At 59.7% G+C, this 27,402-nt stretch overlaps 2 protein-coding genes across 4 annotated transcripts in view; one reads left to right on the top strand and one right to left on the bottom strand.

Annotated features, from left to right (window-relative positions):
- CORIN (corin, serine peptidase) overlaps positions 1 to 15,296 on the top strand; it is a 30,357-nt gene extending 15,061 nt beyond the window's left edge. Inside the window, exons 6-22 of one of the 2 annotated variants that reach the window (XM_029076580.1) lie at positions 5 to 136; positions 642 to 749; positions 1,821 to 1,931; positions 2,571 to 2,693; positions 2,938 to 3,036; positions 3,639 to 3,870; positions 4,378 to 4,523; positions 5,313 to 5,420; positions 7,754 to 7,867; positions 8,319 to 8,429; positions 8,841 to 8,970; positions 9,347 to 9,487; positions 11,194 to 11,243; positions 11,752 to 11,926; positions 12,350 to 12,621; positions 12,856 to 12,989; positions 13,736 to 15,296. In XM_029076580.1, the coding sequence (XP_028932413.1) occupies positions 5 to 136; positions 642 to 749; positions 1,821 to 1,931; positions 2,571 to 2,693; positions 2,938 to 3,036; positions 3,639 to 3,870; positions 4,378 to 4,523; positions 5,313 to 5,420; positions 7,754 to 7,867; positions 8,319 to 8,429; positions 8,841 to 8,970; positions 9,347 to 9,487; positions 11,194 to 11,243; positions 11,752 to 11,926; positions 12,350 to 12,621; positions 12,856 to 12,989; positions 13,736 to 13,918 (2,369 nt within the window). In that variant the 3' untranslated portion in view covers positions 13,919 to 15,296. The remainder of the gene's footprint in view (positions 1 to 4; positions 137 to 641; positions 750 to 1,820; positions 1,932 to 2,570; positions 2,694 to 2,937; positions 3,037 to 3,638; positions 3,871 to 4,377; positions 4,524 to 5,312; positions 5,421 to 7,753; positions 7,868 to 8,318; positions 8,430 to 8,840; positions 8,971 to 9,346; positions 9,488 to 11,193; positions 11,244 to 11,751; positions 11,927 to 12,349; positions 12,622 to 12,855; positions 12,990 to 13,735) is intronic. The other variant, XM_029076582.1, reaches the window with a different exon arrangement.
- Positions 15,263 to 27,402, bottom strand: part of ATP10D (ATPase phospholipid transporting 10D (putative)) — a 27,559-nt gene continuing 15,419 nt past the window's right edge. For both annotated transcript variants that reach the window (XM_029076577.2, XM_029076578.2), the window contains exons 11-23: positions 27,197 to 27,385; positions 25,150 to 25,660; positions 24,465 to 24,571; positions 23,953 to 24,079; positions 23,522 to 23,706; positions 22,945 to 23,194; positions 22,671 to 22,747; positions 22,268 to 22,393; positions 21,752 to 21,952; positions 21,506 to 21,586; positions 21,230 to 21,334; positions 19,029 to 19,216; positions 15,263 to 16,815 (exon numbers count right to left, since the gene is read on the bottom strand). In XM_029076577.2, coding sequence (XP_028932410.1) covers positions 16,578 to 16,815; positions 19,029 to 19,216; positions 21,230 to 21,334; positions 21,506 to 21,586; positions 21,752 to 21,952; positions 22,268 to 22,393; positions 22,671 to 22,747; positions 22,945 to 23,194; positions 23,522 to 23,706; positions 23,953 to 24,079; positions 24,465 to 24,571; positions 25,150 to 25,660; positions 27,197 to 27,385 — 2,385 coding nt within the window. In that variant the 3' untranslated portion in view covers positions 15,263 to 16,577. The remainder of the gene's footprint in view (positions 16,816 to 19,028; positions 19,217 to 21,229; positions 21,335 to 21,505; positions 21,587 to 21,751; positions 21,953 to 22,267; positions 22,394 to 22,670; positions 22,748 to 22,944; positions 23,195 to 23,521; positions 23,707 to 23,952; positions 24,080 to 24,464; positions 24,572 to 25,149; positions 25,661 to 27,196; positions 27,386 to 27,402) is intronic.

Here is a 27,402-nt window from a genome sequence, read left to right as displayed (position 1 = left end):
GCAGGGCTGTGTGGAGGAGGAGGAGGAGGAGGAGAGGAGGAGAGTTTTGCCTGTGCCAGCGGGATGTGCCTGCCCCTGAAGCTGCGCTGTAACGGCTTCAACGACTGTGGGGACTGGAGCGACGAGGACCGCTGCAGTACGTCTCTGGGTCTCTTGGCTTGAGCTCAGGGATGGCTTGGTCCCGTATCCACACTCTGACCATCGCGGACTCCAGGGTGGGGTGGAGTCCGGCCACGGCTCGGACCGGTGTCTGCAGGATTGTGGAGGACAGAGGGAAGACACCTGATGGGGCTCCAGGCCTCAGGGCCTCAGTTCTGTTCTTAGAGGGAAGTGTCAGAGCTCTGCGGGGGGTTTCGGAGGGTCAGGTTTTGTGCAGCCGCCCAACTCAGTAAAGTAGAGACACTGTGATCTCCTCGAGGGCTTTCAGGGGTTGTGGGCACTCACCCTGTCGGCCTATCCCGAGCACTCAGCACAGTGCTCTGCACACTGTCAGTTATGAGCTCCCGGAGGGCCTGCAGGGTTCGTGGGCACTCACCCTGTCAGGCTGTCCCGAGCTTCACCCTCAAGGGGCCAGGGGACGGTCCATCCGGGGTCGGTCTATCCGAGCGGCCACCCGACTGTCTCCGTTGGCTGGTTTGCAGACTGCAGTGAAGGCCTGTTCCGCTGCCAGACGGGGAAGTGTCTCAACGCCAGCTTTGTCTGCGATGGATACGACGACTGTGGCGACCTGAGCGACGAGCAGAGCTGCGGTTAGCGGGGGCGGGGGCGGGGATCCAGGGGTCGGGAGGCTGGATGGTCAGGGGGCCAGGGATGGGGACGCAGCTTGGGCTCCACATCGCTTCTGAGGACAGAACCTGGAGCGGCAAAGGGTGGGTCATTCATTCAATCGTATTTATTGAGAGCTTACAGTGTGCAGAGCACTATATTAAGTGCTTGGAAAGTACAATTTGGTAACAGAGACAATCCCTACCCAACAACAGGGAGTCTAGAAGGATCCCGGGGAGCAAGCCCTGCGAGGGATCGGAGGGCAGAGAGCTGCCATCTGGGAGTCTCTCCGGCCCCAACCGGGAACTCTCGGCTGCTGTCGTTGGGTTGGGGAGAGTGAGGCAGAGACTCCGGCCCATCGGGACGTGGGGACTCTCACCGCTGTCCCCGTCGCATGCCCCAGGATGGGCATTTGTGCCGGAGAATTGGATGAAATTGGAGGGAAAGTTTTTCTTTTGCTCTAGAGGGAGCGGAAAGATTTGGGAGAGAGGAAAGAGGAGTTGGGTAACTTTTAATGGGTTCCCCGCAACTGCTCCCTGTGACCCGGGAAGGCGCCCGGCAGATGGGGCAGAGGGAACAGGTGACCAGGCCACCTCGAGGGTGGCAGTGGATCGGGTCTGGTGTAGAGTCTGTGTGCTTGTTGTGATTTTTTCCCCCATTCCCCTCCCCCGTATTTCATTCCAAATCATCTGTTTCTCCCAGATCCTGGGATGTTTGTCCCCATGGGCAGTCTGGGGCTCCACTGCTGGGGGTCTGTTGTACCCCGACCCGGCCGCTGGCCCCGCGTCACCCTGATTTGCTCCCTTTATTCACCTCTCCCTCCACCCCACAGCACCTATGTACATGTCTGTAATTATTTCCTTATATTAATGTCTGTCTCCCCCTCTGGACTATGAGTGGGTGTGTGGGCAGGGAACCGTGTCTACCAACTCTTTTGTATTATACTTTACCAAATGCTTAGTACATTGCTCCGCTCACAGAAAACGCTCAATTAATACGGCCGATTGACTGAATGTCCTCTCCCCGTCCCTGTCCTTTCCCTGCCGCCGCCGCAGCCTGCAGCTCGGGGATGGAGCATCGCTGTGGAGACGGACGGTGTGTCTCAATGGCCTGGGTGTGCGACGGTGACCACGACTGCGCCGACAAATCTGACGAAGTCAACTGCTGTAAGCCCCACGCCCCCGGGACCTCCTGGACCCCTGGGGACCAGGGACCAAGCAGGGGTGTTCGTGGCCCAGCTGGTGCCCCGGGGAGGGAGGAGCGGTGGGCAGGCAATGAGAAGTAGTGTGGCTTAGCGGAAAGAGCATGGGCTTGGGTGTCAGGGGTCATGGGTTCTAATCCCAGCTCCGCCACTTGTCAGCTGTGTGACTTTGGGCAAGTCACTTCACTTCTCTGGGCCTCAGTTACCACATCTGTAAAATGGGGAGTGTGAGTTCCACATGGGACAACCTGATAACCTTATATTTATCCCAGCACTTAGAACAGTGCTTGGCACACGGAAAGCGCTTAACAAATACCATCATTATTATTTTTTATTATTATTATTATTATTATAAACTTTTGGGAAGAGCCCTTATGTCTGGCCACGAGCCGGACAAAGTGCTACTCTCTCCCTCTCCACGGGTGGATGAGGCCTCAGGGACAAGGGGAGAGGGGAGGAGGGTTCCAAACAAGCCACCGCCACCCCAGGGGCCCCAGAGCCTCTCCTGGGAATGGCTGCTTCCCCACGCCCCGAACGGGAGAGGTCGGGGAAGGCTGGAGGCGGAGGGAAGGTGGGAAGGGTGAGTCGGTTCTGCTTGCATTAGCCTGTGTGAGCCAGGGGCTGGCCGAGTGCCGCGACGGCCAGTGCGTCCCCGGTGCTTTCTGGTGCGACGGCGACCAGGACTGCGGGGACGGCAGTGACGAGGAAGACTGCGTCGACCCCCAGGGTAGGCGGTCGGGCCTGGCCAGGATGCGGGGTTGCCTGGGGGGGAATGGAGAAACCTCTGAAGCCGGGGGTCTGACCCTGGCCGGCCCCTGTCCCCGGCATGGACTGCCACCAAGGCAGCGGAAGGGCCGTCTCGGCCCGGGAGTCTGTCAGCCTCACCGTCCCCCCAGCTGCGGCACTGCCGGCCGGGACTCGGGGGCGGCCAAGCCCGGCATCCAGGGAGCTTCCTCCCTTGTCGCCCCCAGACCAGGCTCCGTGCCCGGAGGGGGACCCGCCTTGCCACCTCAGCCCCTGTTCTGGCCCTTGTCCCGGCCTCTGTCCCGGGGACAGCGAGACCAGCTGCGGTAAGTAGAGGCAGGACGCCACCTTCCGCTTGCCCGGGCAGCCCCCTGCGGTGCCCCCCCCCTCGACTCTCTCGGTTAGTTGGTGGTATTAAGGGAGCGTCTGCGCTGTTCTGAGCGTGCAGGAGACTGCAGGAGGTTTAGCAGACGCCATCGAGTTTACATGCAGGGCAAGGTCACGGTCGGCAAGCCGAGCAGCTTGCAATGATGATGATGGTATTTGTTAAGCGCTTACTATGTGCCAGGCAGTGTACTAAGCTCTGGGGTGGATACAAGCAAATAGAGTTGGACAGAGTCCCTGTCCCATGTGGGGCTGACAGTCTCAATGGGCCTCGGGCCGGCTGATGTCTGGGGGCGCCCGCCGGGACCTGTCCGCTGGCCAGTGCACTAGGACCCCCGCGCCCCTGCGATCCCTGGTCCGGCCTGCCTCGTTGCCCAGTTCAGCCCAAAAGGGGACAAAATGAGGAAGCCTTTTGGGCACAAACCCTCCCTCTGGGGTTGAATGCAGAGCCCTGAACCCCGTGACTTTTACCCAAGCGCCCCCGCGCGAGCCCTCGCACCGTCGGTTATGCCCGAACAGAGGCGTGCCCCATCTTCTCCACCAGGACAGTGCGAGCCGGTGACGCTGGAGCTATGCCTAAACGTGCCCTACAACCACACCCGCTTCCCCAACTTCCTGGGCCACCAGACGCAGAAGGAGGCCTCCGTCAGCTGGGAGGCCTCCATGTTCCCGGCGCTAGTGCAGACCCACTGCTACAAGTTCCTCATGTTCTTCGCCTGCACCATCCTGGTCCCGGAGTGCGACCTCACCACCGGTCACCGCCTCCCACCCTGCAGGTACCTCGGGGGCCGGGCTGGGCAGGGCTCGATCATCTGACCCTCAGTGGGCCTCTCTTTTTCGCAAGAGAGGAGGGGAAAGGACCCGTCTGTTGGCAACTGCGCTGATTTCTCTGTCTCTCTGGGCCCGTGTCTTTGAGTGCGCGCATGCCCTAATATAGCCAGTTCACATGAACCGTGATTAGGAGCCTGAATTTGCTCGACTGTTTATTTGGAAAAGTTGAAACTCTCCCCTTCAAATCTGTTGAACGACAACCCTCCCTGCCTCAAAACTCTTGTGGACCCCCAGCCCCCTTGAGCTCCCAGTTAGTAGGAGGCGCCAATTGATTTCCAGCCTGGGGCGAAGACGGGTAGACAGATTCGAGTCCCGGCCCTGGGGAAGGGACCAGTCCCATGAATTCTTGGCTTCTCTGCTTGGGGAGGTAGTGGGATTAGGGGTCAATTTCTCCAAGCCCAGTCCCCCGCCCCCCGCTTTCTGCCCCGACTCACCTCCGCCTCTTTCCCCAGGGCCCTGTGCGAGCAGGCCAAGGAGCGCTGTGAGTCTGTGCTGGGGGTGGTGGGGCTGCAGTGGCCCGAAGACGTGGACTGCACCCAGTTTCCGGACACACGCTCCTCCAACGAGACCTGCCTGGTGCCCGGCAAAGATGTGCAAGGTGTGAGCCGGTGACCGATCTAGGCCATCATCCACGGCTCTCCTGTGTTGAGCCCCGGGGATTCTCCCTTGATTTCTTAGACCACTTCTTGCTGTGTCCCGGCTGTAATAGGTTAGGGGCAGGGGCAGGGGCAGGGGCAGGGGCAGGGACAGGAGGGGGATGGGACAGGGGGCAGGAGTTTCCCTTCTCTCTTGCTGCAGTGACGGCACCCACCCCGTCTCCTGCAGGGGTCCCTGACGTTCTTGCCTCGGCTGGGGTTGCTTCGACTCAACCCCCAAGGCACCCTCCCCAAGTTGCACTAGGAATCCCGCTCCCCACCCCGCCACCAGCTCCTGCAATCCCTGGCCCAGTCTGCCCCGTTGCCCAAGGCGCAGCAGTTAGAGCGGAGGAATCTCTGCAATTCTCCTCTTTCACTTTTCTCCTTTGCAGACTTGGGCTGCTCCCTAGACCCCCATACAAAGGACCACCCCGTTCTTGCTAGGAAAGGTTTGGGCCCAGAAAAAACCCTCTTTTTCCCTCAAACGGGCTTGAGTTCTCCCTGGTGATCTTAGTTTAGCGTCAGGGGCTGGCCTCGGGGCCCACTGCCCCTGACCGTGGTCTCTCTCCTCCTGTGCCCCGATCTCCCCTTTCTGGGAGCCCTGAGGAGGAGCTGGGAGAGGGAGGGATGGATTGACTTCCACGAATGAGGAATTTCTTCATAGCGGTAGCTTTTGCTTTCTGCCCTTGGTCAGCGGGTGGGAGTGGGGGGACGCGGGGCCGGGGGCTCAGCTTGGGCTGTGCCGTCGGCAGAATGCTCGCCCAAGCATTTCCAGTGCCGGTCGGGCCGGTGCGTGTTGGAGGCCAGGAGGTGCGACGGCCAGGCTGACTGCACGGATGGCAGCGACGAGGAAGATTGCGGTGAGGAGCGGGGCGTGGAATGGGAGGTGGGGCAGCTTCGAGGGAGGGGCCGCGGGCAAGGAGGGTCGATGTGGTCAGAGACAGGCCACTAGGGTCAGTGACCCGGCAGGGGGCTCCCGAGCCAGTGAGACCCGGCACTGACCTCTCCTGGACTGGGCTGATGGGCCGAGGGTCCACGGGCTGCCGAGGGTCCATGTCTTCCTGTCCCCGGGGCCTTCCGGGCCAGCCCCGGCGGCTGGGCGGAAGCGTCTGTTCTCCCGTGATCTGGTGGCTGCCAGGCCCGTGTTGATCCTGTGGGTCTGGGGGTCACCACCGAGAGCCTGCCCACCCCTGCCCCCCATCACGCTTTGCTCAACGTCTTGGGACCCAAATCCAAACCCCTTTCACTCCCCCTACCCCGCACTATCCCTGCCCCCTCCAACCCAGCCTGCTTTTACTTCCTGGTACTTTCATCTTCCCCTGCCCCACGCTGCTCTCACTACCCTCTCCCCCATTTTGACCCCCATTCTCGCCCCGTTTCTTCTTTTACCCTTAGCTCAGGTGGTTACTTTCTCTGTGGTAGCTTTTAAATCAAATTACAGCATCCGGTTCACACTCAGGGTAAATGTCCAGGCTTCCGGGGAGTTGACAGGACCCCCCCTGCCAGGATATCTCCCGGGTGTGCGTTGGTGGGGATTCTGAGCCTCCTCTTATAAACAACCGTCTACCCTTCTTCCTGGGAGTGGAGGGAAACAAGACAGAGGGGGAGTGGACTGAGAGGGTAGTGTGGTTTTGACTGACCCTGGCTTTCCAGCATGGAGATAACAGGGAGGCCTAAAGGATAGAGCATGGGCCTGGGATTCTGAAGGACCTGCATTCTAACCCAGGTTCTTTCACTTGTCTGCTGTGTGACCTTGGGCAAGTCACTTAACTTCTCAGTGCCTGTTATCTCATCCGTAAAATGGGGATTAAGACTGTGAACTCCTTGTGGGGCTCGGACTGTGTCCAACTTGATTACCTTGTATCTACCCCTGTGCTTAGTACGGTGCCTGATGCATAGTAAGCACTTAATTCTATTTAAAAAAATAAAGCCAGCCATCCCTTTCTTAGACTGTGTTTTCTTCTTTGAGCCTTTACAGTATGAGCCAGGGCTCGCCCCTGCGCAAGGTTTTTTTTTTTTTCTTTTTCTGGTATTTAAGTACTTACTATGGACTGAACACTCTTCTTGGCACTGGGATAGATGCAAGGTTGGATGGAGTCCATGTCCCACATGGGGCTCACAGTCTGAATTCCTATTTTGCAGATGTGTTAACCGAGGCACAGAAAAGTCAAGTGACTTGCCCCAGTTCACAGAGTCAGGATTAGAGCCCAGGTCTTTGACTCCCAGGCCCTTGCTCTGTTCATTAGGGCACACTGCCTCTTTGTGGCCTAGAAAAAAGTGGAACTAGCAGGATGACCTGGTGGAAAGAGCATTGGCCTGGGAGTCAGAAAGACCTGAGCTCTAATCCTGATGCGCTACATGTCTGTCGTGTGAACTAGGGGAAGTCACTTCACTCTTCTGTACCTGTTACCTCATCTGTAAAATGGGGATTGCGACTGTGAACCCCACATGGGCCCTGGGTTCTAATCCTGACTCTGCCAACTGCTTGCTCTGTGACCTTGGGCAAGTCACTTAATTTCTCTGTACCTCAGTTCTCCTGTTCTACCTCCTACTTAGACTATGAGCCCAATGTAGGACAGGGACTGTGTCCAACCTAATTAATAATAGTAATGGTGGTATTTGTGAAGCTCTTACTATGTGCAAAGCACTGTTCTAAGTGCTGAGGGGATACAAGGTGATCAGGTTGTCCCACGTGGGGCTCACAGTTTTTAATCCCCATTTAACGGATGAGGTAATTGAGGCAGAGAGAAGTGAAGTGACTTGCCTGAAGTCACACAGCTGGCAAGAGGAGGAGCTGGGATTAGAACCCATGACCTCTGACTCCCAAGCCCAGGCTCTTTTCACCGAGCCATGCGGCTTGTACCTACCCCAGTGCTTAGAACAGTGTTTGACACAAAGTAAGCACTTAAGTACCATTAAAATAAAATAAAAACTTGCGGCCAGCAGCAGTAGTCAGGGCTCTTGTAGGGTTTGGGGAGTCAGCGGACTGCCTCCACAGACCTGTGCCTGCAAAGGGGTAGGGAAACAGTTGAGGATCTTAAAAGTCCCTGCGGAGTTTGGGGTGGGGTCAGGGAAAGTCCCCCTTGTCAGGCCAGCCCACCGACCCCATGCGCAGCTCCCAGATCAGCCCCCGCCAGCCTGGGCCTCACAGTCCCCCTGTTCAAGTCCCCACAGGTTGCATTTCTGCTTCCAGGCTGCAGTGTGAGGGGGCTGTGGGAGTGTCCAGCCAGCAAGTTGTGCATCCAGCCCACAGTGGTCTGCGATGGTTTTCCCGACTGCCCTGACCAGATGGATGAGAGAAACTGCTGTGAGTTGATTCCCACTGTCAGGGCCGGCGCCCTGACCCTCCACCGCCCAAACGGGAACTGCAGCAGGCCCCAGAGCGGGGCTGGAGGTTCAGTGTTTCCCGATGCTTTTCTCCCTGCACAAGTGTGTGTGCATGCGCACACACACCCGCTGGAACCCCAGAAAAGAGCATCAGTGAATCTGTAGTTGAGACGGATCAGAAAACCACTGAACCTTTCCTCTCCCACCATCTGGTCTGGAGTGTGAGGAAGTGGCCGAGTGAAGGTGATTGGGCCGGGGCCCGCGGGGGCCAACCGTCTAGCAGTCCGTGGGGGGAGGTCCCAGCAGGAGAGATGGTGCCACTAACACAAACGCAGGCCGACCGTGGCGGGAGGGGGAGCTGTACGCCCTCAGTCACTCATGCCTACTCTGTCTTCCTCCCCTCCCTCCCCGTGTCCGTGCCGGCCAGCCAGCATGGTGCCAAGAGGATGAGCTGGAATGTGCCAACCATGCCTGCGTGGCCCGGGACCTGTGGTGTGACGGTCAGCTAAACTGTGCAGACGGTTCAGATGAGTGGGACTGCGGTGAGTCGAGGCTCCGGGACAGTTCCTCCCGGGCCTCTTCCCCTGTGCCCAGGAGTCACCCCACTCCAGAAACCCCCGGGCCCCTGCAGACTGGGGTAAGGGAGACCACAGATGGCATTGACCAGCCAAGGCACAGAAGGCACAGCTGGGAACGGGACTTGGAGGGAGATGTTAGGCTCCCGTTGCTTTGGGTAAATGGCCCTCCCTTCCCCTCTGGCGAGGTGCCACCAGGTTGTCCACTTTCCCCAGGACCAACTAGGGACATTCCCAAACCCCCTGTGTCCATCCTCCTCCCCAACCCTGCCTCTAGAGGAGTAGGCGCCCGGATGGTCCCCCAGCGCACTGGGTATCATTTAATACAGTGGCTGAAGCAAAAAGGTTCTTACCCAGATGGCTGTGGTTTTGTCCCAGTGACCCTGTCGAAGGCCGGGGACTCTCCGACCTTCCTGACCGTCCGCCGCTCGGCCGCTGACCACGACGTGTGTGCCGACGAGTGGGAAGAGCCACTGAGTCACCTGGCCTGCCAGCAGATGGGTTTAGGGTAAGGTCAGTAGTTGGTCGCAACAAGACCTGGCAGTGGGTGGGAATGGCCTGGCTTCTCATATCCATTACTTCTCACGAGCAGGCTGTGGGGAGAAGGGCAGGTCCAGAGTCCCTTCGGGGGCCCTGCTAGGGACAGGGCGGCCCGTGTATCTCAAGCACTGGGCTGGTGAGGGCGGTTTTGTTTGGGGAGATAGCTCTTCTGGGACAGATGAGCATAAAATTCCCTTATGAACATTCAAAGCAAGGTCCCGGTTGCTTCTCCCCTTCTCAGAGGTCAGGCCGGGGTCCTGGGCAGGCACCGGTGCCCAGGACAAGAGATGGGGTTGTGCAGGCTGGTCTGCCTGGCTCACCACACCCACCGACCCTTGTTTCAGGGAGGCATCCAGGACAGAGATGGTGCGAGGAGCAGTCCCCCGGGAGTCGGGCCAGTGGTTGAACCTGCTCTCGGACTGGCAGATCAGAAGAGAAAATGCCACGAGGCTGAGGACACCACTGCAAGGGCTGCTGAGTGCAGGGTAAGGAAGTTGGGGATGTCCAGGCGGGGGGCGGGACCCTAGAGAAGACAACTAGGGACACGTGGGAGAGAGACAGACGTAAGCAGACGGGGGAGACAAAAGGGGATGCAGCAAGTCGGATGGGGAGACACAGAAACGGGCAGAAAAACACAGAGAAAGAAACACAGAGGTAGAAAGACAGAGGCCTAGAAATGGGCAGAGGTGGAGACACCCAGGCCGAGGCAGAGAAAGTCACAGATATATAGAGGTTAATTAATTAATGTTGGTATTTGTTAAGGGCTTACTATGTGCAGAATACTGTTCTAAGCACTGGGGGAGATACAGGGTAATCAGGTTGTCCCACGTGAGGCTCATAGTCATAATCCCCATTTTACAGATGAGGTAACTGAGGCACAGAGAAGTTAAGTGACTTGCCCTCAGTCACACAGCTGACAAGCGGCAGATCCGGGATTTGAACCCATGACCTTGGACTCCCAAAGCCATGCTCTTTCCACTGAGCCACGCTGCTTCTCTGGTTGACAGATGCAGAGATGAAAAGACAGTGGAGACACACAGCTGGACAGAGATTGGCAGAAACAGCTGGGCAGAGAGAGTGGTAGAGAGAAATACTGAAATGAACGGGATGAGGAGACACAGATTGACAGAGGCGGACAGAGACTGAGCTATGGGGAGGCACAAGGAGAGACTCTTGGTGGAGACAAACAGATGGAGAATGAGTTGGTCAGAGATTGAAGGACAAAGATATAGATGGAGAGGGAGATTGTTGGGGAAGGAGAGACAGAGGTAAGTGAGCAAAGACCGATAGAATTGGAAGGGGAGAGGACAGAGAGAGGTTGACATGCCTAGAGAGCGAGAGCGAGCCGCCTTGCCCTCTGAGCCCCTGAATGCGTCAGAGACTGTTGAATTAAATATCATAATTATTATTACCCTGCTCTGAATATCTTCTGCAATCCACTCACAACCTGAATTCGATCTACCTAATCTATGAAAAGACTTGGGTCTCTCCACCCGCTCACCTCAGGCTCCAGTTTACTCTGGAGCTTGTAGTCCAGGCAGCATCTAGTCCCGCTGAGGGATAGTATTTACGGTCTGGTCTGGGCCGACTGGGACGTGGCTGTCCGGGGGACCGCTGTGCTCATAATAACAAATAATAATTATAGTACTTCTTAAACACTATGTGCCAAACAATGTTCTAAGCACTGGGGTGGATACATCTTCATCAGGTTGGACATAGGCCCTGTCCCACATGGGACTCACACCCATCCCCATTTTTTACAGATGCGGTAACTTAAGCACAGAGACGTTGTGACTTTTCCAAGGTCACAGGGCAGAAAGGTTGCAAAGCTGGGATTAGAGCCCAGGTCCTACCGTCTCCCAGGCCCATGCTCTATTCACAAAGCCAGAGTGTTCATGCTCGTGGCCCTGGCAGGTGGAGAAGTCAGTTTGTGAATTTGCTATCACACAATTCAACAGAGTCCATAGACCCTTGTCGAGCCAGTTCCCCGCACCCCTCCCTCTGTTTCCCAAGCCCCGGCCAGGTGTCAGCGCCACTTTTCCGGCTCCCCGGCTTCTCCAGTGACAGCTCCCCTCCACAGGGCCCGGCCAGCGGGGCACCCGGGTCACCGCCATCGATACTGGGGGAGTGAGGAGCCCTTCCTGGCACGTGAACAATCATTTCACCGGGTCCCTCTCTGTCTCCCTCTTAGGCAGACCTGTCAAAGCCAAAGCAAGGTTTCCCTTCTCTGTGCCCAACAAGGTAGGCCAGGCAGTGCGGCAGCTACAGTGGGCTGCTGAGAAACCAGAGCCCCAAACCCTGGCCTATGGCCCTGTCGGGCCTGTTTTTGGCAAAGGAAACCGACGCCACAAATCTTGTGGCAGCAGAGGGCTGGGGCTCTGCGGGTGGGATCACGGGTATCCGGGGACAGCCCAATCACTGTTGGTCCAGGCAAGTGTCTGCTTGGTGTGGAAACGGGGAGCCTTGGCTGGGCAGCTGTCCCTAACCCCAGACTTCCGAGACAGGCTGCCTAGAGTGGTCGGCGAGGGTTGAGATCGGGTGTGGGTAGCCACTGGGGGTGGGGGCTAGGGGAGAAGAGGTGTCCAGCTACAGCCCAGCCCTCGATCTCTATTTGGGCACTCGTACAGCCGTGACCCTGCTACGGGCCTGCAGGCACTGCCCCATGGCCCAGGGGCCACAAGGTTCGGGGGAGGGCGGACCAGGGTGGATGAGGGGGAGCAGGCGTGACCCCGATGCATATCGGCTGCAGACTGTGGGCGCCGCCCCATGGCACGGCTGAACACCAGGGTCGTCGGGGGCAGGACCAGCCGTCCCGGGCGCTGGCCGTGGCAGTGCTCCCTGCAGACGGAGCCCAGCGGGCACATCTGCGGCTGTGTGCTCATCACCAAGAGATGGGTCTTGACCGTCGCTCACTGCTTTGAGGGGTAAGATAGGGTGGGGTTTGTGGGGGTACCCAGCCTATAGGGTGGGGTTTGTGGGGGTACCCAGCCTCCTCTAGGCATCTCCCTGCTCCTTCGGGGAGCCCCTTGGGCATCACCCTGTTCATTTGAGAGAAACGGAGAGAACTTGAGGATTCCAAGATCCAACCTGGAAAGTCTGGTCCAGAGAGCCCACAGACAGTGTCGCAGAAGGCCGGTGGGCCCGAGACAACTACGGGGGTGGTGGTTGGGGGCTTACCCTGAAACAGACTGACCTCAGTCAAGTTTGCAACCTCCCTTCTCTTCACACTCACAAGGCCGCGATCCGAGGCGTCTGGGCCCCTAAAACGGGGCGGCCTCCACAAAGGGGAGAGTTGGAGGGAGGAGGGGCACGGGCACATCTCACTCCCTCCTCTCTGCCCATCCAAGGAGAGAGACTTCCACCCCGTGGAAAGTGGTCCTTGGCCTCAGCAACCTGGATCAGCCGTCGGCCCACACGCAGACCCGGCTGGTGAAGAACATTGTGCTGCACCCCCGCTACAGCCAAGCCGTGGTGGACTACGACATCAGCCTTGTGGAGCTCAGCGAGGACGTTGGTCAGACCAACTATGTGCAGCCCGTATGCCTGCCCAGACCGGGGCAGCTGGTGGAGCCGGACACCTACTGCTCCATCACAGGCTGGGGGCACGTGGGTCACAAGAGTAAGCCCGGGCCAGCCCTCAACTCTGTGCACTCTCCCCCATGCTCAGCTGCGGGGAAGCCTGCACCAGGCTAACCCCCACAGATCAGGGGGATTATCTTGAGGGCGGTCCAGCCGAGTCCGGAGACATGCTTTCCCTTCCCTGTCCCTGGTGGGGGGTTCAGGCCTGGGACATGCACCCGAGCCCACTTATCTTGGGGCCAGGGTGACCCAACCCTCTCTGGTTTCCCCCCAGTGCCGTTCAAGCTCCAGGAAGGAGAAGTGCGGATCATCGCCTCAGAGCAGTGCCAGTCCTTCTTCGACGTGAAAACCATCACGGCAAGGATGCTCTGTGCAGGCTTCGAGGCTGGCACTGTCGACTCCTGCATGGTAGGACCCTTTCCTTGCCGTTGCGTGCCCACCTCCAGGGGCGGGGAGAGACGGGTGCGTGCTTGTCTATCTGTCCCTCCATCAGTCTGTCTGCCCCAGCGGGCTTCAGGCGAACAGCCAAGTGAAGACGCCTAAAGCATCCTAAGACCTCGGGCCTCCCTGGTCCCCTTCAAATGTGGACTGGTCACGCACATGCTTTGTGAAGGAGCGCCAGGCCTAAGGCTGGCCATGGCTTCCTGCTGCTGCCACTCTAGCATCCTATTCTGAGCCCTGGCAGCCTGTTACTGGTCACTGGACCTGAGCTATGACATTAATGATAATAATAATGATGGGATTTGTTAAGCATTTACTATGTGCCAGGCACTATACTAAGTCCTGGGCTGGATACAAGCAAATCGAGTTGGATACAGTCCCTGTTCCATGTAGAGCTCACAGTCTCAATCCCCATTTTACAGATGAGGTAGCTGAGGTTCAGATAAGTGAAGTGACTTGCTCAAGGTCACACAGCAGACAGGTGGCCGAGCTGGGATCAGAACCCGTGACCTGCTGACTCCCAGGCCCGTGCTCTATCCACTACGCCAGAGAGGGAGGGGTCAGGAGCAAGGCAGCCACCCTTGTGGTGGCTGGTTCTGCCCCGCCAGCAATCCTGAGTTGAGGTGGGGGAGTTTAGGGGAGGCCAGAGACAACATGCAGATGCGGGCAGGCGGGCGGCTCTGCCGATGGCTCATCCTTTCCTCTCTCTACAGGGGGACAGTGGGGGGCCACTGGTCTGCGAGAGCACTGGAGGGCGGTGGACGCTGTTCGGCCTGACTTCCTGGGGCTCGGTCTGCTTCTCCAAGCTCGGGGGCCCCGGCGTTTACAGCAACATCTCCCATTTCGTCCACTGGATTCAACGCCAGCTGTACATCCGCACCTTCCTGCTCCACTGAGTCCCGGAGAAGGTGGGCGCGGGGCGGCTGGCCGCCCGGGGCGTTGCCCTGATTTGGTTTGCTCAGACTCCCCCAAACCCAGAGCGTATTTCCCCGCCCCCTACACTGGTGCCGGCTGGCCTGGGGAAGGGACAGAACCTAAGAGCCGAGGGACCCGATGCTCCCAGAGAGCGGAAGCTGCCGCTGCCCCCCCAACCTATGAAAAAACCCTGACCCACTTGCTCATGCAGGTGAGTTGCAGCTAGCACAAGGCCAAAAGGGTGCCTTCTCTCTCCCACGTCTGTCAGTCCAGCCCAGGAGAGGACGGAGTGAGCGGGGCTGAAGGAGTCAACTCACGCAAGAGGTGGGCTGCTTGGCCAGTGGTGCCAATGCAACCCACCTTAGAAACCTGTTTGTTGGAGGGTTGCTGATGCTAAGTATGAGGGGACGGGCAATCCTGTGGTGGGGTAGGGGGGTGTTTAGCTCAAGCCCGCTCGTGCCTACCATGAATGGTAGGGGCTGGAAGGTGGGGGTACCTAACTGGCTGGAAGCTCCAGAGTCCAGGGCTCCCCCTGAATACCACCCCCGGGGCCAGCCCGGCCCTAGCGGTAGCTCTCGGTGGCTCGGACGGCCCGGAGCTGGTTCTGGGAGCGAGACAGGTGTGGTCCACAGCAGGGGCCGGGAGCCTGCCCGGAGACCCAGGTAGTGGGTGGCAAAGAGTTCCCGGGATCACTGGGCTCTGTTTGACCCCGGGCTCGAGGACAGTCACAACGCTTTGAAAAGTTTTCCAAAGCGTTCTGGCTGCAGTCTCTTCTGGCCCACTCATCACAAAGACAAACCAACCGAAAAACTGAACCCACCTGTTTTAAGCTGCGTCTCCACAGTTCCGATCTCGAGCAAATCTTCCAAGAGCTTCAAATAATCTCCCTTTTCGGCAGCCCTTTAAAAACAGGAGGATCAGGAGCTGGCTGCAAGAGTTTGCTCCGTGACCAGTGTCTCTGGTCCTCGGCCTGCCCTTGCTTGCCCCCCTGAGAGACACGCTCCCATCGACGAGCTTCTCCCCAGCTCCCGGATCCCGCACGGGAGGACAGCTGCGGCTCCAGAGACGCTGAAACTCCTTTCCACGGGTTTGGGCCGATGAGGCCATGCCAGCTGCGGGGTCAGGCTCACAGCCCCGCGTGAGCAGCTTTGCTTGCCCCCTGTGGGGGCAGGGATGAGGCAGAGGGGCAAAGAACCAGGTCGGCCCTCCGTAGCCAGGAGAGGGCCATAAACGGACTTCTCCTGGCCTCAGTTTCCTCCCTCTGGGAATACATGGGTGTAGGTCTAGGCTAAGCACTTGGGGTGATTGACAAACGTGGCACTGTGTTAATAAAATTGATTTTATTCAATCTTACAATAACCTGGACTGAGCGCCTGCAGTTTGGGAATCATTGGAAAATAGAATCTGTAAAAAAAGGAAGACTACCCCAAGTCCCTTGGGCAAAGGGGGTCCCGCGGGAGCCCCAGGAGCCCCGGCCCAGCCGCCAGCTCCAAGAACCTGAGGGTTTTACAGTGCAACACGTTGAGACCCTTCCTCCCTTGACACCACCAAGTTAGAGCCTCGCTCCCCATGCAGGGGATCGGAAGTGGCCTTCCAGTGTCCCCCTGCGCCCCCACTTCTGGGATACGGCCCGTCACTGTGGTCCTGAGCCCGCATGACCACCGTTAGGTCAGTTCTTCTCTTGGACCCTTTGACACCCCTGAGCCCCGCTTCTGCCCGCCCCACCCCCCCCACCATCGGGGTGATCTTTGGGTCCAGGTTCCCTGGCCAGCTCGACCCTACACAACTTGGTCGAGTCCCTTCCTCTACAGCCACAGTAGCCTTTCTGCCCCGATCCTCTCAAGAACATAGGCAGGAGTGGACGGCCAGCAGGGGGTGACCCTGCTGCCATCCCACCATCCATCTCCAAGGAGACATTCTCTTTCTCCCTAGAGCCCACCCCATCAAAAAAAAAAAAAACCAGGGTCCCCTACCCGCAGTCTTTTCCACTTTATCTAAAGACCTGAAACAAGGGGGCCCAGAGTGCCAGAGGGTGACCTTGGGAGAGTGTCTGCGGCCTCCTCCACGCGCACTCGTGCCCGTGTGACCCGGGACCGCACACGCACACACCGATGGGACACTCAGCCGCAGGACAGGCTCCGGCTCCAATGCGACGGCAGGACTGGGAGAAGTTCTGGCACTACCTTGCCTGGACACGGTGGTGGAAGAGCAGTGGAGGGAGGCCTCCCGCATGGGCCCCGCGGCGAGTCCTGGGGCGTGGCTTTTCCAGAGCACTCATCTGGTGAAGCCGCCCCCGACACCTGAGCGGAGCCGGGGGGGTTCGCAGGCTCTGCCGTATCCCAAAGCGGGCCGCGCCAATTGCCGCCCGCCAAAGCCGGAGCTAATGCCTAAGACGTCGGCAATCCACGGGCCAGAAACTTTTCCAGAGATTCCTTCCGCCCCCCGACCCTCCACCAGGGGATGGGAGCCAGGCCCCGGGAGAGAGGAGAGAGTAGTGGGGAGAGAGGGGTGTCCCTCCCCTGGCTCCCCAGGCGACCTGCCTGCCAGTGGCTCAAGCCGGGCAACCCTCGGTGCAGAGAGGAGACACTCTCCATCCCTGCTGGGGAATTTAGTCCCGCTGCCACTGCCACGGCCCATCCTCTACGGGCAGGTGTGCGTCGGGCCCAGACCCTCAGGGCCGGCTCCTCGCACCCTCAGGCCCAGCTCAGTCCCCCCGCTCCCATCCGCCTGCCCCTGACTCCTCCATTCCCGCTCAGACTGGGCGATTTCCCAGGTCTTCAGGGCATCCCCCACCTCTTCCTCAGGCAGGCTGTCCAGGAGCTGGGCCTTGGCCACCAGAGACGGACAGAGACTTCCTTGAAGAACGCGGAAGGTGAACCTACGTGGAAACAGGGGCTTCAGCCGCTCTCCCCGGCCTGAGGCACGAGGCACAGGGTGGCTGGAAGACCAGAGCCGCCCGGGTGACGGTTGCCAGGCTGGAGACCGGAATCAGTGCAGTGGCCCGGGGAGGCTCGGAGACTGGACCTGGATTCCTGGCCCTCGTGGCCACAGAGGAGTCAACGCTGGTGGGTGGCCAAGACCAGACAGGGAGAGGCCGGACAGCACTGCCGGAGGCATGGAGACCACCAGAGGCCACCACCCCCGACTTCCCCGTCGGCCGGACACGCGCGCGCACGCACACCCCCCCCACACACACACCCCGAGCCTCCCGGAGGCCAGGTTGATGCAGAGTCTCCTTGTTCCAGAGGCCTCCTGGGGTAGGGAGGGGAAGGGCGTGACCTCGGTCTGCCGGGCGAGCCCCTCAGGGGTGGTCCCTGACTGCCAAGGGGCAGGGCTGCATGTTCACAGGCTAAGTTTTCAAGGCCAGAGGCAGAGACCCAGTGGCAGAGGATGTCAGGGCCTGTGGTGGAAGGGTGACAACGTGACCACTATCTGGCCCGGGCTGCCCGACGGGCCCCGTTTCACAGGCCAGTCGGCGCAGGTTCAGGGAGCAGGGCCTTTCCCCAGGTTTCCGATCCTGCCGCTGAAACCCCTGGCTCCCAGCTCGGCCCGTTAGTCTGTTTTGTGTTTCCTTGCTACCACCAGGCCTTTTCCTCCCCGATTGTTTCGCTAGCCACGAGGCTCACCCGGTTGAAAACTGAACTCATCTTCCCTCCCAAATTCACTCCTACTCCTCCTCACTTTCCCATCCCTGTTGACCACGCCATAATTCTTCCCGTCTCTCAAGCCCGCAACCTCAGCATTAGCCTCAACTCCTCCCTCTCTTTCAACCTCCATATTAATTCAATGATTAAATCCTGCCGGTTCTCCTTCCACACCAGCTCCAGAATCCACCCCTTCTCCATCAAAACTGCCTCTACACCGGTCCAAACATTAGTCATATCCTGACCTGACTCCTGCATCAGCCTCCTCACTGACCTCCCTGCCTCAGCCTCTCCCTTCTCCAGTCCAGACTTCATTCACTCTGCTGCCTGGGTCATTTTCAGGTCTTTGCTCATCTCCCCACTCCTCCAAGACCTGCAACTGGTTGCCCATTTCTAGCAGAAACAACTGACCGTTGTGTTGGCTTTAAGGCCCTCAGTCAGGTCTCTCCCACTGCTGACCTCTTGATTCCCACCCTCCCTCCTGCCTGGAACTTCCTCCCCTCTTCATATCCTGATGGTGGGCCACTGGTCTCCAGGTCTTCAAGGCCTTTCTGAAATCACAAATCCTTCTCTCTGTGGCTTTCCCATGTCATATCCTACAAACCGCTGCCTGGGCAGGCCTGTGCCAACTCCACATTTGTGCACTCACCCCACCCAGTACTACTTGTGCAAACACTGACTACTGACGAATCCCATTCCATTTCCAGGTCCAGACCCACCTCCCACGTGCTCTGGCTGGGGATTTCCTATTTTAGGAGGGCCTGCCCGCCCTCACCCTCATGACATATGGCTGGGAAAAATCCTCCCCCAGCCCTGACGATGCCCCCCATCTGCCACCCAGGGCTACCCTCTGGTCTTCAGAGCGAACCCGACGGCTTCACCCCCAGTCCGGGGGCCCCGGCAAATGCTCCCAACGCATACCCAAATCCACCAACCAGCCCTGACCTTCTCCGCCGGCCTCCACCCGCATCCTCTCCCTCCTCCTCATCGTTCTGGCCATTGAACACCAGCGAGACTCGAGCCGTGGGCCTGGCCCCCCACGCTCCCAGGCCCGACACCGCTTGGCCCACCCTGGAGGAGGACAGTGCCCAGGTGCTCTGCCCCACTAGTAGACAGCCAGGCATCAGGCTGCGCCGGTCAGGTAGTTGGGGGGAGGGCGCGAGGGGGCTTGCGGAAGCAGAGTGTCTTAGTGGAAAGAGCACGGGCTTGGGAGTCAGATGTCATGAGTTCTAATTCCGACTCTGCCATTTGTCAGCCGTGTCACTTGGAGTAAATCACTTAACTTCTCCGTGCCTCAGTTAACTCATTTGTAAAATGGGGATTAAGACCGTGAGCCCCATGTGGGATGACCTGATTGCCTTATAAATACACCAGTGCTTAGAACAGTGCTTGGCACATAGTAAGCGCTTAAGAAATACCATCATTATTATATTATGATTATTATTACCTGGGCAGCAGGGCCACGCAGAGGGTGAGGACGCAGATGAGGTAGAAGGTGGGGTCGCACAGGTGATCTGCCATGATCCCGTAGGGGTTGGAGGGCGGGTTGCAGGTCACGCAGGTGAGCCCGAACACCAATGAGAAGATGAAGTACAGCAAGATGCTGCCAGCAAGGACCAGCAAGTAAACCCAGGTCTGCAAACGGGAGATGGGGGCACAGAGGCAAAGAGAGCGGGAAGGGTGGGAGAGTGGGAGGGTGTCAAGTGTGATGCTAGCTCTCTGAAGAGGGGCCACACCCGCCTAGAGGGGCCTTTCCTACAGGAGAAACCTCCCAGATCAGTTTCCATCCAGGGTGGGATTTCCCACCCTTTTCCCCCTCCCTGAGGAAGCCAAATGGAAACTGTCCCACTCTGACCACCGCCTTGGGGCCCCATCCTGGCCAGAGGGGCCACAATCGGAGCAGGCAGCCGGGGCAGCTCAGTGCTTTCCTCTGAGAACACTCCTACTCTATCCTAATCCTCCTCAACCTCTCGGCTGCCTTTGACACTGTCGACCACGCTCTTCTCCTCAACACATTATCCAACCTTGGCTTCACGGACTCTGTCCCCTCCCGGTTCTCCTCATCTCTCTGGCCGTTCATTCTCAGTCTCCTTCGCGGGCTCCTCCTCCCCCTCCCATCTCCTAAACTGTAGGGGTTCCTCAAGGATCAGTTCTTGGTCCTCTTCTGTTCTCCATCTACACGCATTCCCTTGGTGAAATCATTTGCTCCCTCGGCTTCAACTATCATCTCTAGGCAGATGACACCCAAATCTACATCTCCTCCCCTGTTCTCTCTTCCTCCCTCCAGGCTCATATCTCCTCCTGCCTTCAGGACATCTCCACCTGGATGTCGGCCCACCACCTAAAACTCAACACGTCCAAGACTGAGCTCTTTATCTTCCCTCCCAAACCCTGTCCTCTCCCTGCCTTTCCCGTCACTGTGGATGGCACTATCATCCTTCCCGTCTCATGAGCCCGCAACCTCGGTGTCATCCTTGACTTCGCTCTCTCATTCACCCCACACATCCAGTCCGTCACCAAAACCTGCCGGTCTCACCTTCACCTTTCCTCTCCATCCAAACCGCTACCTTGTTGGTACAATCTATCATATCCCGACTGGATTACTGCATCCTCTCAGCTTCCTCTCTGATCTCCCATCCTCCTCTCTCCCCACTTCAGTCTATACTTCATTCTGCTGCCTGGATTATCTCTCTAAAGAAATACTCAGGGCATGTCACCCCCTCCTCAAAAAGCTCCAGTGGTTGCCTATCAACCTTCGCATGAAACTAGAACTTCTCACTACGGGCTTCAAAGCTCTCCATCAACTTGCCTCCTCCTACCTCACCTCCCTTCCACAGCCCACCCTGTACACTCCGTTCCCCTGGTGCCGCTAACCTCCTCATCGTGCCTCATTCTCACCTGTCCCGCCGTCGACCCCTGGCCCACATCCTACCTCTGGCCTGGAATGCCCTCCCTCCTCACATCTGCCAAACTAGCTCATCTGCCAAACAAGGTCTCTTCCCTGCTTCAAAGCCCTATTGAGAGCCCACCTCCTCCAGGAGGCCTTCCCAGACTGAATCCTCCCTTTTCTTCTCCTCCTCCTCCTCTCCCCATCGCCCCTACTCCCTCCTTCTGCTCTACCCCTTCCCTGCCCCACAGCACTTGTGTATATTTGTCCGTATTTATTATTCTATTTACTTTATTAATGATGTATATATAATTCTATTTATCTATTCTGATGCTACTCATGCCTACTTCTTTTGTTGTCTGTCTCCCCTTTCTAGACCATGAGCCCGTTGTTGGATAGAGATTGACTAAGTTGCCAAATTGTACTTTCCAAACGCTTAGTACACTGCTCTGCACATAGTAAACGCTCAATAAATACAACTGACTGAATGAACTGACCACGATGCCATTTGAGGCAAGGAAACGCTCTCACCCCCGCCCCAGAGGTCCCCACCGCTGGGCCGAGAGCCAGGTTTTGGTACGTTTCCCCAGTTGGAGGCTCAGGCGAGGGGGAAAGGAGGTGGGGAGGAGGAGGCCTGGAGCAGGCAGTCCCCGGCGGGGCAGGTCCGGGCAAAGGAGCAGGTCCTGAAGGCCCAAAGCTCCTGGCTCGGCTGTGAGCCCTGCGGAGGGGGAGAGGGGACGGCAGCCGGGGGAGGCCTTCACCAGGGTTTTGCTCTCGATGACGAGGTGCAGCAGGATGATGAACAGGGCTGCTGTGTTCAGCGGGTTCCCAAATGTGAAGATGTGAACGTCCGAGCCGCGGTAGGCCTGCACAGCGACAGAGAGGTGGGAGGGTGGCAGGGGGTTGGGCCGAGATGTGTGGGAGATCATGGAGGTGGGGCGGGGAGGGGCGGAGGGGCGGGAGGGTGTCGGTATCAGCAACCATAACCCAGAGTGGGCAGCGACTGGGGTGGGGGTGGAGGTGAGGAGGATACTCACGAAGTACGGGCAAAAGAAGCAAGCCAGGCTCTGGTAAAAGGCGTCCAGCAGCGTGACCCAGAACACGAGCGGTGAGTACGCCTGGATCCGGGGGGGGAGTGGGACCGGGGCATGGGGAAAAAAAGCCGTCAGACACCCTGCCAGGGCCGGGTCCCCCCGTCGGTCAGCCTCGCTTCGAGGGTTGCAGGACCCAGCCCGGAGGGGCGATGGGAGGAGTCCGAGGGGGTTGCCGGGGCCGGGCCCCACCTCGGACTCCTGGCCGGACCGGTAGAGCTCGGGCAGCCGGAGGAGGGTAGCAGCCGAGACGTCCTTCTCCAGGATGCCGTAGACGATGGGGGGCGCGGAGGTGAACAGGAGGTTGAAGAAGATCAGGACCCAGTAATCTGTCATCGATGTCCCCGAAAACCCGCAGAAAAACTGGTACCAGAACAGGAGGTTGACGTAGGTCTGGAGAGGCAGAGGTGGGTGTGGGGTAGAAATGCTTTCGACCTCAGCGGGGGTCCGAGAGGCAGAGCGAGGAGGGGCAACGGTCAGGAACCAACCTCCCAAACGCCCGGCCGCAGGGGGAGAGGGAGGACGGTATAGCTCGACCAACCACGGGCCAAGACAGTAGCTCGATGCCCTGGGCGCCTTTGGCCGGGAAGGGGTCCAGCAGGGGCCGCAGCAGAGTCCATCTGCAGCCCGGCCCGGGGACACCCTTACATCAGAAGAGCCCATGCACCCGCCGCTGCCTCCCTGGCCTCTCCCCCGGGGCAACCGTACCACATTCTTGTAGAAGAAGTAGAGGACCATGTTGGCCAGCCGCATGTAGCACCAGTGGCCGTGGACCAGCAGTAGCTTGCGGAGGTCCCTGAACCGCGACACGGCAAAGTCGCTGGCCATCACGGCCTGCGGGGGAGGGAAGGCGGTCGGCGAGGTCCAGGGCGGCCATCTCTCCGTGGAGACGACCCATAGCAGGTTAACTACTTGCCCCGCATCCCTCTGAATCCCCAGGTCCCGTTCCCGGCCTCTTCCATGGGCCTTCCCAACCGACCAACAGGGCCCAGCCAGGACCAGGCGGCCACCCTAAACTCAGCGGGTCAGTGAGGTGGCTTGTGTGGGAGTGGGTCAGACTGTGTGGCCGGAATACCCCCGCAACCCTCCCGGGACATACTACCTACACTACCTGCATGCCCTCTTGGCCTGAAATCCCGACGCCAATATCTGCCACCTGGATCATGCTGACATCGTTGGCGCCATCCCCTTTGCGGCAGAGGACCGGGGCAGTGGGGGAGAGACCGGAGGGGGAGGACAGGGAAGAAGGAAAGAAGGTTGCGACTGTTAGGGAATCACTGTGTGCCCAGCAGCCAGACTCCAGAGCAAGGAGTCGCAGCTGAACCCATCCCCTGGACCCCCTCGCCCGTCCGGTCCCATCCCGCCGGGCTCCCCAGCAGACTGACCGACGGCCAGGGTCATGACGTGGAGAGAGCTGCGCACCAGTTTGACCACCTGGCTCTTCTGCAGCGGCGCGGCCCGACAGCAGACCACGGCGCGGCAGCGGCCGGTCAGGGCCAAGAATCGACTCTGCAGCCCCTCCTGCAGCGCCAGTTCCAGCGTCCGCCCATCCACGACCAGCCCGGCAGCCGGTCTCACGCCGGGGAGACCCGCCAGCTCCTCCAGGATGGAGCTCAGCAGCAGGGCGCAGGCATCCTGGATTGGGGACACGTGGTGGAGCGGGGAGGTCGGCACGTCCCCGCTCCCGGCCCTGCCGTCAGACCTCCCTCCCCGGAAATGCCCAGAGGCCGTACCTAAGGACAGAGGCCCCAAAACATCAGTTTGAAGAATCAGAATCTGGGCGCTGCCCAAAGTCACCCTCACCACGTTTGAATACGGCCGCTCACGGGCCCGGGGGCCGCACCGTCCACCCTCGGCTGGGAGGATCATTGATCCTCCCCGGGGAACGGGGGCCCAGTGAGAGGGAGCTTGGGCCACAGGCAAATCCTTCCCTCCCTTAAACCCCCGCGTCCATCCACTCACCGAGCTCTGCGTGCTGAGGACGAACACCCTGTCGTCCCGTTCCAGGAGGCGGCAGGCGTAAGCGATGTTCATGGCGGTCTCCTGCTTGTCCCCGGTTAACATCCAGATGCGGATTCCCGCTCTCCGCAAGGCCTCGATGGTCTCGGGAACCCCCTCCTGCAGGCGATCCTCAATGCCCGTAGCCCCTGTGACACCAAGGCACAGACAGGGTCAGGCAGGGCAGGTGTGCGGAGCCACACAGAAAGGGCCTCCAGGACCACTGGGCCGGCCTGGGGCCAAGGGGAAAGGGCAGAGGCAGGGGCAGGGAGGGCAGGAGGGGAGCAGGAATCCTCCCCCTCGTCCCTCCCCCTCCCAATACGCTCCAGCTCCCGGCCCCGCCACGTCTCCAGGGTTCTGGTTTCTGGGTCTCCACCTGCCCTCCAGCCACCCACCGAGCAGGGTGAGCCCCTTCTCCAGCCTGACGGCGGACTCCAGGAGTAGCTGCTCCCGCTCTTCAATGCTGGTCTCGGCTACCGAATGACGCTCTAGCCACTGCGCATACTCTGCGTCGCTCAGCACCTTCAGAAGGTAGGGGACAGAAGAGGTCGGGGATGGGAAGAGGGAGGAGGAGGGAGAGGGGTTGTCATGGTCACCCCTACCTCCTGCCTCAGGTGATGCCCCTGTTCCAATCATGCCCAGCCCAAGGCCACGGGCCCCGACCCTGGGACCCGCTTTGGACTGCCCCCACCTTGTCCCCATGGTTCTGGGAGCTGAGGGCAGAGACGCTTACTCGCCAGCTGAGGACCCGGGCCCTCCCCAAGGGAAGGAGGCGGCCCGGGCAGATGGACCCGCGGAAAGGGTCGTCCCAGCCCCGACGGTGCCCCACGGCACCATATCCTACAGCTCCGAGTCTGGTCGGGTGGGGGCCCGCAACCGGGCTGCCGAGAGCGCGGAGGCGGCTCACCTTCTTGGCGAGGCACAGGGTGCGCAGGCCCCTGCGGGCATAGTCGTCTAGGTGCCTCTGGGTCTGCTCTCTGACCGCCATCTGCTGCTGCCCGGGACCATCGCCCGCTGAGAGGGATGAGCCAAGAGGAAGAGATTCCAGTGGTCTCGGCCCTTCCGACCCAACCCCGCCATCCGACGAGGGCAGGCCGCCTCCGGGGCAGTCCTTGAGAAAACTCTCAAGCACCACAGGAGCCTTTCAGACTGAAATTCCAGTCAGGATCCTAGCTTTCTGGGAGCGGGCACTGGACTAAGCCCACCCAAGCTGGGACCAGGGCTGAGACAGCTCCAGGGGAGGCAGCGGGATAATCCTCGTCATCCTTGAGTCAGAGAAGCAGCGTGGCCCAGTGCAAAGAGACCGGGAGTCTCAAGACCTGGGTTCTAATCCCAGCTCTGCCACGTGTCTGCTGTGTGACCTTGGGAAAGTCACTTGACTTCTCTGGGCCTCAGTCACTTCATCTGTAAAATGGGGATTAAGACCGTGAGCCCTATTCAGGAGAGGGATTGAGTCTAACCCAATTTTCTTTTATCTACTCCAGCAGTCAGTAGAGTGCCTGGCACGGTAAGCGCTTAACAAAATAAAACCTTCTGTCTGGGGGTTGGAGGGAGGAGGAACCGATAGGGAGGAGGGGGCCCCAGCGACCTACCGTCACAGGCTGACAAAAGCAGGTCCATGATGGTGGAATCCGCGCCCTTCGTGTACACAACCACGTGGTCGGACAGGGGGTGCCTGACCACGACGGACATCCTCTTCCTCACCGAGTCAAAGGGCAGAACGTGAAGGAGTTGAAAGGTCAGAGGCCCCAGTGCCGCCAGGCTCACGGTGACCTGCCCGGGGGTCCGGGCCTGCAGGGTACAGCGGTAGGCCCGCGCCGCGTGCACCAGCGCGGCCTCGTCTGGGCTCTCTGCTTCGTAGCACAGGCCCGAGGCCGGGGGCTGGCCAGGGGGAGGCTCGGGGCAGTCGGCGCCTGGGGACCCCGACTTCCCCGGGCCGAGCGGGGACGGTTTGCCAACCCCGGTGCCCGGGCCTCCGGCGGATGGCTCCTTCCCCGAGGGTGGCACCGGCGAGCTCGACCTTCGGACCGAGAGGCGTTGGAAGAGGTTTTTGATTTCCTCCAGGGACTTGGCGGGCAGCCCTGCCTGCGAGGACGGTCTCACCTGTGGGGGATGACAGGGCAGGAGGGAGGGGGGAGGGTGGGGAAGAAGCAGGGGTAAATCTCCCGGCCCCACCTGCCACCAGGGGCACCTCACTCAGCGCACAGCAGAGGAAGCCACGGGGTGGATGCCCCCGTCCAAAGGGAAGGAGGAGTCTGGGCCCAGAGGAAATCGGCCCAGATTTCCACCTGCCCGGGGCAGTGGTGGCCACATTCCAGCCCCAGGCCGCCTCGTCTTCAGGCCCCAGTGCGGGCCGACCGCTGGGCCCGGCCCATTTCAGGTCTACTGTGTGCTGGTGGGTGGAGAGAGGGGGAAGGGGTGCCTCTCCTTGGTCCACTGCAGTCGGGTTTCCAGCCCCTTCGCTTCAGTCTAAGATCACCAGTCGCCTCCTATGAGCCAAGTGCAAAGGCCTAGTGATACTAGTAACAGTCACAAGTTCATTAAATGCCTACTACGGCTTAAGCTCCAGAAAGGAATCCGCAGGCGAGAGCAAGGCCAGGGTTCCAGGCCCCAAGGGGCTCCCAGACTAAGGATAAGTTGGGGCAGCGAAAGTGGTGGCAGATACCCAAGGAGAGGTAATCCAAAAGCGCAGAGACAAGAACACCGATGGATACGACAGGAGCGGCGGGGTCTCGGGTTCCTCGCGGCTCACACCGGAGATCTCGACAGTCACAGCGGCAGCCCCAGCGGGGGCCTCCCCGGCCTTCTAAGAATCGACGGCGACAATCCGCCGTGATCTTAGATCCTCCGATGCCACGGACTGCCCTCCCCTCGACCCCCGGAAACTCTATCGGGCCTCGGCAAGGCTGACCCGGGACGAGCCCGATTCTCTCACCTCTGACCGCTCTTTCTCCGTCTCGCCTGCCAGTCCCTCTTCCTCCTCTCATCCTCTTACTGTGGGTGTTACCCCCCCGCCCCCCGGCTCTGTTCTGGATCTTCTCTTCTCACTCTGCCCTCACACTATTGGAAAAGCCCATCTGCTCACACAGCCTCAACTGCCACCTCTATGCCGGGGACTCCCAAATCTGCCCCCCGAACCCAACCGCTCATCTGACTCGCACTCCCTCTTCTCCTCTCGCCTCTGGAACACCTCCATGGCCCCTCAAACTCAATCTGCCTCAAGCTGACCTCCTCCTCCTTCCCCCTACCCCACTCTTCCTCCTCCCTTTCCCTTCTCAGGCAGTAAAACCGCCATCCTCCCCGTCACGGACGCCGTAACCTCAGGGTCATTCCCCACTCTTGGTGATCACTCGATTCGCCTATGCCATCTCCTTCCAAATCCCACCGGCTCACCCCGATCCGCCTCTTTCTCTCCTCGCCGAGCATACCGTGGCGTCGGCCCCTTCGCCGGTCTCCCTGCCTCCTCCAAACCTCCCGCCCCAAGCCTTACAACACGCAGTGGGCTACCCCCTGCCCTGCTCGGTCAGGCCACCGCCCTGAACGGACACCACCCTGTGCACCCGGTGTTCCCTCTGGACAGCCGAGTCCCTGGCTCCTCCCGGCTCCCAAGGACGCACACCCGAGAGAGTCTTTTCTTACCTTCTGCCGGGGCTGGTCGGGCACAGAGACGACTACTGTATTACAAATGGCCATGGCCAGAAAGAAGTCGACAACATGCATCGGCTTGGGGGACTGAGTATCGTCAGCGTCCCCCGGCCGGGACGCCAACTGGGAAGCAGCCTGGCTGAGCTCCTGCCAGAGGCCGGGGTCCGGGACCACGTCCGTCTCCTGGACTCCGGGGGACC

Source organism: Ornithorhynchus anatinus, chromosome 12, assembly GCF_004115215.2.
Source record: "Ornithorhynchus anatinus isolate Pmale09 chromosome 12, mOrnAna1.pri.v4, whole genome shotgun sequence".
Lineage (NCBI taxonomy): Eukaryota > Metazoa > Chordata > Mammalia > Monotremata > Ornithorhynchidae > Ornithorhynchus > Ornithorhynchus anatinus.
This window is presented reverse-complemented; position numbering and strand designations above follow the sequence as displayed.